Source organism: Aegilops tauschii, chromosome 3 (assembly GCF_002575655.3).
Source record: "Aegilops tauschii subsp. strangulata cultivar AL8/78 chromosome 3, Aet v6.0, whole genome shotgun sequence".
NCBI classification, from domain to species: Eukaryota; Viridiplantae; Streptophyta; class Magnoliopsida; order Poales; family Poaceae; genus Aegilops; species Aegilops tauschii.
In genome coordinates this window covers 465,063,007-465,073,041 of record NC_053037.3, presented here as the reverse complement: position 1 = coordinate 465,073,041, position 10,035 = coordinate 465,063,007, and the positions used below count along the sequence as shown (strand labels likewise).

At 42.7% G+C, this 10,035-nt stretch overlaps 1 protein-coding gene and 1 pseudogene across 2 annotated transcripts; one reads left to right on the top strand and one right to left on the bottom strand.

Moving 5' to 3' along the window:
* The first annotated feature begins 638 nt into the window (after positions 1-638).
* Positions 639-5,170, top strand: LOC109783220 (uncharacterized). 2 transcript variants are annotated; one of them, XM_020341819.4, is made up of 8 exons: positions 639-1,141; positions 2,413-2,444; positions 2,863-2,928; positions 3,386-3,490; positions 3,770-3,880; positions 4,359-4,447; positions 4,751-4,801; positions 4,915-5,170. In XM_020341819.4, exons 1-8 carry the CDS (start codon positions 1,068-1,070, stop codon positions 4,942-4,944), a joined length of 558 nt encoding a protein of 185 aa, XP_020197408.1. In that variant the 5' UTR covers positions 639-1,067; the 3' UTR covers positions 4,945-5,170. The 2 variants fall into 2 exon arrangements, with proteins under 2 accessions (XP_020197408.1, XP_020197409.1); XM_020341820.4 differs by having other exon boundaries at positions 650-1,141; positions 3,773-3,880.
* A 195-nt stretch (positions 5,171-5,365) lies between these two features.
* Positions 5,366-8,982, bottom strand: LOC109783219 (microtubule-associated protein RP/EB family member 1A-like; annotated as a pseudogene).
* Between the last annotated feature and the right edge of the window lie 1,053 nt (positions 8,983-10,035).

Here is a 10,035-nt window from a genome sequence, read left to right as displayed (position 1 = left end):
CAGCGCCAATCCCAACCTATTGGGCTGTTTTTGGGCCTATATTCAGCCTATTGGGACGTGAAAAACACTAAACGGGCCGTGCCGGGTTATTTGAGCCTATATGTGTTTACTTGCTATCTAGCAACTCACGCAACAAATAGGACTGATCTTCCGGGCTACACGCTTCGAGGTTCCATATTGAAGTTCGGCCCAACCCAATCTACGACCTACCGGTACCAATCCCACCCAGACTTGGCCGCCAGGGCCAACACGACCTAAGGCTAAATGTGCTTGGCACGATTGTGCCATGGCAGCCGCGTGCCTAGCCTCCCGGCTCAGACATGATACTATAAATAAACGGTCCGGCCCACTGACATGTCTAGCTTGTCGGCCAACATATCATTCATCTTATTGGGCTGTTTTTATGCCTATATTTAGCCTATCAGGCTGTTTTCGGGCCTATATTCAGCCTATTGGGCTGTAAAAAAACACTAAACAGGCCGTGCCGTGCCGGCACGTGTGTCCAGCCTCGCGGCCTAGGCACGGCCACAGACAGGCCACGTGCCGGTCAGACCCATCAAGCCGGGCATGCCTGTTAACGGGCCGGCCTGCCAGGCATGGCCCAGTTGGCCAGGTTTGACCCCACCCCACCCCACGCAGCAGGCGCGCACGACCTCTGGACGCGACTCACCCTCGCCGGTTCGCCTCAACCCGCGCCGTCGCGCACGCTCCCCCGCCGCCACTCAACCTCGCACCCTCGCCGGCGCGCCCGGCGTCTCTACCCGAGGCCCCGAGCACGCCCCCCCATCCCCACCCCCACCTCCCTCGCCTCCACCCATCCTCGCCGGCGCCCCGTTACCCGAGCTCGCCCCTTCGGCCGCTCAACCTAGCGGCCTCGCCGTCCTCCGTCCGCCGTGCTCTCCACTCATAGGTCGCCCGCCCGCCCGCCTGTATCTGATCCACCAGGGCACCTCGCCTCCGGCCTCTACTTCCAGCTTCCTGGTGCCCCGACGCCGACATCAGCTACCTGAACAAATTCGGCATCCTGGTCTCCCGACAACCGAACCGAATTTCCGGTTGTCCTGCGAATGGGTGGTGGGAGCTGCGATGTGTGCAAGGAGGCGCCGTCCAAGTACAAGTGCCCCACTTGCCGCACGCCCTAGTAAGTTGAATCATTAGCTTCTTTACAGTTTTGCGGACGCGAGTTCTTGCTGAAGATGGGCGTGGCACGCCAGTATATGAGGAACTCCTTTTGCTGTATCGATTGGATTTCCTGGTCTATTCACTGTTTAGCCATACCACCAGGCAAGAGCTAAGTGGGAAACTGATAACCATCAGTGTGCATGTCAGAATGTGCTCTCTGTGCAATTTCTCGTTGACAATAGTGGATTAGCTTATTGTTTGGAAAAAAGAACTCAGTACCTAGGGTTCATGGAACAGATTCAGGAGACATGGTTGGTACTTGGAAACTATCCTATTGAGGCATGGTTGTAACTCCTTGTGTATTTATTAATATCATAGCGGTTAACTAATGCTATATTATATGTCAACTACTCCCCAAAGTTATAATAGTTCATACCTTCTCTCATATGATTGTTCACTCATGACCTAATCTTTGTGATTTCCGGATTCAAATGTCGCAAAGTATTCATTTTCTTTATCCTTAGATGAATGTGAAAGCACACAGAGGCAAAACCACTTGTAGCATAATAGAGATAACTTACTACAGAGATGACCAGGTTTTAGTCTGCTGACGTATAACTCTTTATGGTATCACCTGATCTGAATCTGATATCCGAACATCCTACTACCATAGTACCTTCTGCCTATCAGTAGCGTTACTTAAGAATGCTTGATCAGTTGAGGTCATAGCTTAAGGATGTGAAGCATGCCATGTAATTCTATCTACAATAATAAATCTTCCTCCATGCATGCTTTATTATGGTTTCTTCAATTTCTTATCTAATTTTGTCTGGTAACTTAATCTGCCATTCATTACTAATTCAGCATCCAGACCTGCCCTCGTTTCGAGCTGATTTTAAATTTTTTTATAAACCCTAAAAACCATTGTTTTAAAGGCGTCCGTATCTCGTCGCTATAGCGACGATATACAGGTGTGAAGGGGGTCAATCGCCGTACAGACCCAGGATCGCAATACCTTTATGGCGCCGCTATATCGTCACTATAATGCTATAAAGGGGGTCGCTCGCCATAAAACGCAGTACGCCATTAAAACAATGCTAAAAACTATAGCAGAGAAATACACAAGAGTGCTTCACACCTTGTTTCCTGTTTAGTGATACAACAAGGTCGAATTTACTGAATGCACACTGTCATTTTTTTAGCATGAGCTATTAACTTCTTTTGCCTCCTTATCTCCTATATTGAATGTTGTTGGACAGACCTAATATATTGTCTCATTCTCCCTTGCAGTTGCTCTGTGATATGCTTTAAAAAACACAAAGGTACTTCAGACTTCAGTTCTGTCCTTGTTGTTCATTATCTTAAACTTTTGAAGGAAGTAGGGTGTTAGAGCCTTAGAGGACACACTTCATAAAATTTTAATACTGATAGAGGCCAGTAATAAGTGCACTCTGTTTTGTTACTGAAATATACTTCGACTAATATTGTTTCTTTTGGTTTAATAACACAATGTGCATGATTCACAAGCAGCCATGTAGTCCGCGTAGTCACTAGGTGACACCCTCCTGCCTTGCCCACCGACTAGAAGCCCCCTCTTCCCCCACCCCCATAGCACCACTAACATGCAAGTTGTCACTACTATTTATATAATATCAAGCTATCTATATGAACATCCGTCGCTGCATATCCCTACTTTTCTTGCTAGCCACCATTTGATAGTAAATATTGCTTTGTGTGCAGTTGAATTCTGCCAAAAGATAGTGCCCCAGGAAGAAACTAACAAGCCGTCGCTGCAGGAGGAAGTTAGTAAGTGCTCTACCTTTCGAAGAGAACTCTTAAGACATGAAGGTCCCACATACAAGTACATAATATATACTATTCAAGAAAGGAGCACTCATATCTACTTCATTGAATGTGGTCGTTCCTATTGATTACAGTTCAGTAGTTTCCCTTGAAGGTGGATACCAACTTCTGTTAGTTCATCACAAAAATTGGGGGAGCGGCAATTGGTACTTTCAGATATATGTTGTATTGATAACCACTGTGTTTGGTCTCCCATCGTATGCAATCTGTCTCATAAAAAGAAGTTGACTAGCTGTGTACCCAAAAATATTCCAGATCATCTACTTACCCAATAAAAGGGCTTAACCAATTGTAATAAATCACAGTTCATGCATTAGATTGCAAGACGTTTTGCTTAAGTTATTACATTTGTCTAATATAATTTGGAGGGATTTGTATATGAGCACTCTTTTGTTTTCAGCGACGAGCTCTGTGTTGCTTGAAAAAGGAACAGATTATCCTAATATCAAGGATCAGCTTCCCTCTTTAAGTAAAAACCCTGATGAGGACCAGCTTCCCTCTTTAGGTAAAATACAACACCCTGATGTCTTTTATAATTTCACTATTTTTTCCATTTGATTTTTTGCAGTGAAAACTGCTTAATCTCAGACTAATAAATTATAGTTGTGTACTTAAGGATATTCCTTCAAGTCACCATTTCACCACTACCTCCAGCTGTAGCTGTCAAAAGAATTTAAGATAATCTCTCTAAATATGTCGATGGATGCAATATATAGCTTCATTTTAAATTTATGAATGCATGGCGATAAATTGTTTGATTGTAAGCTATACTGTTGCTCTGCAGCAGCGGACACAACATGCCCTGCACAATCTCCAAACACAGTGTGCCCTACAAAAGCTCTTGAAGTTGAGGATCCAAGCTGGCTTGTTGACCGGAATAGATTAAGGTCCTTAGGTATGGCGTACCTTGCTACCAAATTTGACTTCCTATTTATATTGTTGCTCTCTTCAGGCTGTTGTCGTCATGTAGATTAGTTGGGAAAGGATATTACGATGGCATATCTAATTCTCTTACATTTGCCTCAACTCCTGTTAGAGGTTTATCCTTTTTTGAATAATTTGCTTGCCTTTTAATTGGACGCTTCCTCATTTGGGTAGCTTGAAACGTGTATGTTAATGATGTGCCAACATTTCAATTCTTATTACTCAAGTACACGAAGCTGAACTTTAGAATTGGCCTTGAACTCAAGTATACGACTATCTGAAATGGTGTGGTAATACAGTCCTGAATAACACCCAACTTGATGGAAAATATTGTCATGTACTACATCATATGAATGATAATACTAAGCACTTCAGCTGAGCATAATCACTCCATGCTAGCTAACTGTTAGGTATTCGTTGCATTTTTACTCTGTTTTTATCCTTGCCAGTTGAATTAAATGAAGTCAAGGATGCTCTCAGGGACTCTGAACTGCAGAAAATGATACTTCAAATTGATGGCTCTTCAGAACCAGAAAAGGTAATTTACTTGTTAATTGCACGTGCATTCATGCAATAACTATTGTATTGCATCTGACCCAACTTAGCATCCACAAATCAGGAGAGTGTGAGTGAGAAATCCAAATTTCCTCATGAGAATAGTATACACCTCTATTTCTCATCCTCCATTATGACTTTGATTTTCAATCAGATTGTAGGCCCATGTCACTTGAATTGACAGTGGTGCACATGGATGCAGCTAGCTCACTTAAAGTATCTGACCCCTTTTTTTGCCACATTTATTTATTTCCTCATGTCTGCCCATTAATTTATTCATCTGTAGGAATTGGAGAAATTGATGGAAGGACAAGCTTTTCAACAGTTCGCCAATAAGGTTTCACTTTCTCCCATTAAGTTTGGTCCCCCTCTATGTCCGTTTTTAGAGCCAAAAAAGAAAAATCGACGTTCTTGCTCATTTATATGCTTTATCACCTCTATTGCATGCAGATTCTTGACATTATTAGTGCACAACAATGAGCAAGTATCCATCTGCTGAAGCTCTCCCACCAGAGAGAATGGAGACATCCGGGCAAAATGAGACCAGAGCAGCTATTTGGAGAAGTTAAATCATCCTATAAGATATTTCTCACAGCGGTGTTGGGGTGTGTTTTGTAAAATATTCTTTGCTGCATTATATGGTTGGAAAAAAACTTGAAATCTGACACATGTAGTAGGAATTTCGTCAAGCAAAAACATCTTAGAATGTTGAGTGTGAATGCATCATAACTACTCCCTCCGCAAAGAAATAAGAGTGTTTAAAACACTAAAGTAGTGATCTAAACACTCTTATATTTCTTTACAGAGGGAGTACTTAACATTTCGCAAGTAGAAGTTCAGGGAAACTGTATTTGACAGACCATGTCGGCTAACATCAAATGTTATTCATCATTTACAGATTCAGGACCACTAGTTTTTAATGGTGATACCCACAAAATCATGCGACACACATCTCACTTTGCTTCATCTGAGAACAAGCCTGGTGACTTGGTGATTATTTCATTAGCCTGTGGTAGTTGTGAATCGTTTGCATCGGCTGCATAAAGTATATTCCGAACCGCTTTTGTCATCTGCTAAAAAAACTTCAGGCCTGTGTGAGACCACCTAGGAAAAGGAAAAAAAATGTACTCCCTCCGTAAAGAAATATAAGAGTGTTTAGATGACTAATAGTAGTGATCTAAACACTCTTATATGTCTTTACTGAGGGAGTAGATTATAGTATAACACTAAAATCATTCCACAGTTTTGAAGGATTATCCACTCTCAGTTTATTCACGTTGAACCATATGTGAGCTACAAAATCAGATTGTATATTTTACTCGTGCGATCATGTGGCACAGCTTGGAATTTCACAAATCCCTAGTAGAAGCATATTACATGAGTAAAAGCAAGTCACCGATGTACTTGGCCACTTTGCCCATTGGATTAGCTTAAGATGCACTGGTAGTAATTTAGGAGTGAAAAAGAGAGTATAGATGAACTAGTAGATGTTTGGTCAAATAGATAAGAACCTTATTCTTTAAGTTTTCAAAGCAGATAACAATCTCTTTGTACAAAAAAGACTAGGAATTCAGAACCTATGACCCTAGAATGCAGACCAGAAATTCTAGTTAGTAAATATGCAACATATGAGTTTCTGTTAAAAAAATCATTTTTACCGGTAGATGCTCCAGCTCAGGTCGCTGACCCAATATCTCAATGTCACACAACTTTGAGAAGTAAAAATCTCTTTCCTTCTTTGTACTGTCCATGGAAAGTTTCAGGCCTGCAATCTGCAATTCAGGCAGTGTCAAAAATAGTCTTACATTTTGGGACGAAGGAGTACTAAATATCAGAGTCAATAATGAATTCAAAATTAGTATTACGATGTATGGAATTTCCCAATACTAGTTGTAAACCATTAATTCATGGGATGACCAGAGCATAGATTAATGGTTACATCTATCAGCATAAACAACCACAATAGAAAGTAACATTTGATATTAAAGCGGGTAGCCATGCTAGACATCAGATACTTATGTTTCTCTAAAACAGATGAAATGAACATAAAGCGAATCAGAAACCTGAAGAATATGACACATACCTTTGCGGACAGCTGCTGAATCTCTTCTATGTAATGTTCTTCTGCAAAATATTACATGTTTATCCAAATCCAGGGCATGTGCAATCGAATCAGCTTTCAGTTAATTTTTAATGTACAACATAAAAGAAAAAGAAAAAAGGCATGAGAGTGTCAAAAAACCTAAGCAGACAAGGGACTGGCAACACTGGTCATCTACAATATTGTTTTCTTCAGAACAGTTATGTAAAACAAGATAGTTGTGTAGCCGCAGTCTCGTTATATAGTTACAGACAACCGCTTCATCAAAGATCAGATTAATTCATGTTATCTCCATCTGCTGAATCAGGACCAGAATGTCTGTTGGCTTGCAGCGATTTGGATGACTTGTTGCCCTTGAAGCTTCGCTCTTTGCAACCCTTGGATCTCTGTTCTGCATGATTATAGTTCCTATAGCAAGAAGACAATTTTCTTTAACTAATAATTTGTTTGGGTAATCTTCTGCTTTTTGTCCTCTTCTTTTTGGATCTCTGTCCTCTGCTTTTTGTCCTCGCCATTGATCCCATTCAGAGCATCCTTGACACCGCCACTAGGCAGGGTAAACTGAAGCGGATCGGCGGCAGGACCGCCCACATGCGCACGTCTTTGTATGCTGACGATGCGACAATCTTCGTGGCGCCCGTTAAGGAGGACATACAGCAGCTCACTTCCATCTTAGCTAATTTTGGGGAGGTCACTGGCCTGGTGACAAACTTGGAGAAGAGCACCGTCGCGCCTATTCGGTGTGATGGTATCAACCTCGACGACGTGCTTGAGAGCTTCCCGGCCAAGCGCTCGGCCTTCCCCATGCGCTACCTTGGCCTTCCGCTGTCGGTTTACCGACTCAGGAAGATTGACCTACAACACCTAGTGGACAAGGCCGCAGGAAAGCTTGTGCCTTGGCAAGGCCGATTTATTACGGCTATTGGGCGCACGGAGCTGTTAAATCTGTCCTCGTGTCCCAGGCAACCTTTCATGCTACTGCAATTAAGCTACCAGAGAGCACAATCGGCGCCCTCAAGAAGATTCAGAGGGCTTTTCTATGGGCGGGATCTGATAAAGTCTCCGGTGGGAAATGCAAGGTCAGTTGGAGGCTGGTATGCAGACCAAAGGGGCTTGGTGGCTTGGGTGTCCTTGACCTGGATATGTTTGCTCGTGCTCTGTGATTGAGGTGGCTCTGGTACGAGTGGAAAGAGCCAGATAGGGCCTGGGTGGGCATGGGAAACCCATGCGACTCGACGGACAGAGAGCTTTTTTATGTTGCCTCAACTATCACTGTGGGAGATGGCCGGAAGGCGAAGTTTTGGCACTCCCCTTGGCTGGAGGGAAGGAAGAAGCCCAAAGATATAGCTCCATCCATTTTTGCGATCTCTGCAAACAAGAACAAGTCGGTTAGAGATGCCCTTCAGGACCGTAATTGGATCCAATGGATCAATATTTCTGACGGACTGGACGTGCGGCATATTGAGCAATTTTGCGCACTTTGGGAGATGATTCGACACATACAGCTGCATGATGACATGGCTGATGACATAGTTTGGAACCTCATGGCCAATGGATTTTACACTTCGTCATCGGCCTACAAGGTGCAATTCGAGGGGACTGTGGCCTCCAACATGACACGGGTCGTTTGGGGCAATTGGGGGCCTCCCAAGTGCAAATTATTTGCGTGGCTTGTCATCATGAATCGGGTTTGGACGGCGGATTGGCTTCGGAGGAGAGGATGGCCAAATTATAACTTATGTCAACTCTGTAAGAGGGAGCCTGAGACGGCGGCGCACTTCCTCTTGCATTGCAGGTTCTCCACACGCATTTGGAATGCGGTTAAGTGTTGGCTCGTCGTTCAGGAGTTGGATATCGCCACCTGGGCTGGGATCCCCACGGTCAAGCAATGGTGGGAGAAGACCGTCCTTGGACGAGGTCACAGGAGGAAGGCCGTGTCCTCTCTTCTAATGCTTGTATCATGGGAGCTGTGGAACGAGAGGAATGCGAGGGTGTTCCAAAAGAAAGCCACGATGCCGACCGTTGTGGTCAATCGTATCAAGGCGGAGTCTAGAAATTGGGTTCTGGCCGGGGCAAAACATATGGGATATTTGATGCCGCGAGAGTAGGCTTCTGTTTTCATTTGTCGAGGAGTAATGACCCTCTTGAGACCTTGTTACCCCTCTTCTTTATTAATGAGATGAGGCAAAGCTTTTGCCTCCGTTTAAAAAAAATACATCAATACATTGAGCATAACCAAGGCACATACTCATCCGTTGTTCCACTATTTACAGAATCCCAATATTTCATCAACCACTGGAGGGACACAAGTTGTCCAATGGGCGTCCTTTAACAAGCTTGTTCACCTCAATATTTTGCAAGGAGACACCAATCATTTATATGTACAAGAAAGAATTGTTAAAATGTAACCCGCAAAAAAAACCCTGTTAAACTGTGCTTGATAGAAAAAGTACCACAAATCAGCCAACAACCCAACAACATAATTCTGTTTCTGCTTTTTTTTTGTGGAAGCAGACATTCAAAAGTATTCTCACATTGGCATATAAAAATTCCCAATATCATATCCTATACACCTAAGGGAGTGATCCGCTAGCTACTTCTAATTATCTCAACATGCATGCTTTCACATCATCAAAATTATTATAGCCGTTAGATTTATTGTCTAGATTTACTAGCATCCTTTCGATCGACACATGGGAATCCTCAACCATACAACACTAGTTGATTCTAAGTGGGTTTTAAATCACATTGGATTTAATTGTTACACAAACCACTACCTATTTTTCCTACCCATGCAATCGTGGCACATCAGCGTGTCATGCATGTAAGTTATAAGTTATACTTTTTTACATTAGCGTATCCATGCAACACTGCCCCATCATCAGTTCATGCATGTAAGTCATGGGTTAATTTTTTGTATTGCGTTTTGTGCTCTTATCAATGTATGTGTTGAGCGCTTGGAGCATACCTATATAGTTGACCCTTCATTTTTTAGAAATGACACTCCTTTCTCTATTTCTAAATAGCTACAACACACTACCTATTTTTCCTACATACAATCATGCCACATCAGCAAGCAATGCATGCAAGTTATATGTTACATTTTTGCACCAGTATGTCCATGCAGTGCTGCCATGTCATATCACTTGTTCATGCATGTGAGTTATAAGCTCATTTTATTTTACCAAGTTTTGTGCTCTCATGGACACGATATCTGTGTTGGGCGCTTGTTGCATACCTATATAGTTAATATTTCACCTTTTTTAGAATGGCATTATTTAACTACAATCTAATTAGAGCGACCATAGATAAAACTCTCTTCATGTACTATAGTACAACCTAATGTTGGTACCAAGAAAATACTCGTTTGTGGTCATCTAATAGCACGCTAGTATGTCATGTTCTGAGCTACTTTGTATCACTCAAGCACCCACAACAATAGAAGAGTTAAAAACCCAATTTCCTTTCAA

Bases quoted from the DNA above. Each gene is read 5' to 3' on its own strand.
- LOC109783220 (XM_020341819.4), top strand. From the start codon at position 1,068: ATGGGTGGTGGGAGCTGCGATGTGTGCAAGGAGGCGCCGTCCAAGTAC. The intron at 1,142-2,412 runs GTAAGTTGAATC...TCTCCCTTGCAG, and splicing joins CCCACTTGCCGCACGCCCTA to TTGCTCTGTGATATGCTTTA. The intron at 4,802-4,914 runs GTTTCACTTTCT...TATTGCATGCAG, and splicing joins TTCAACAGTTCGCCAATAAG to ATTCTTGACATTATTAGTGC.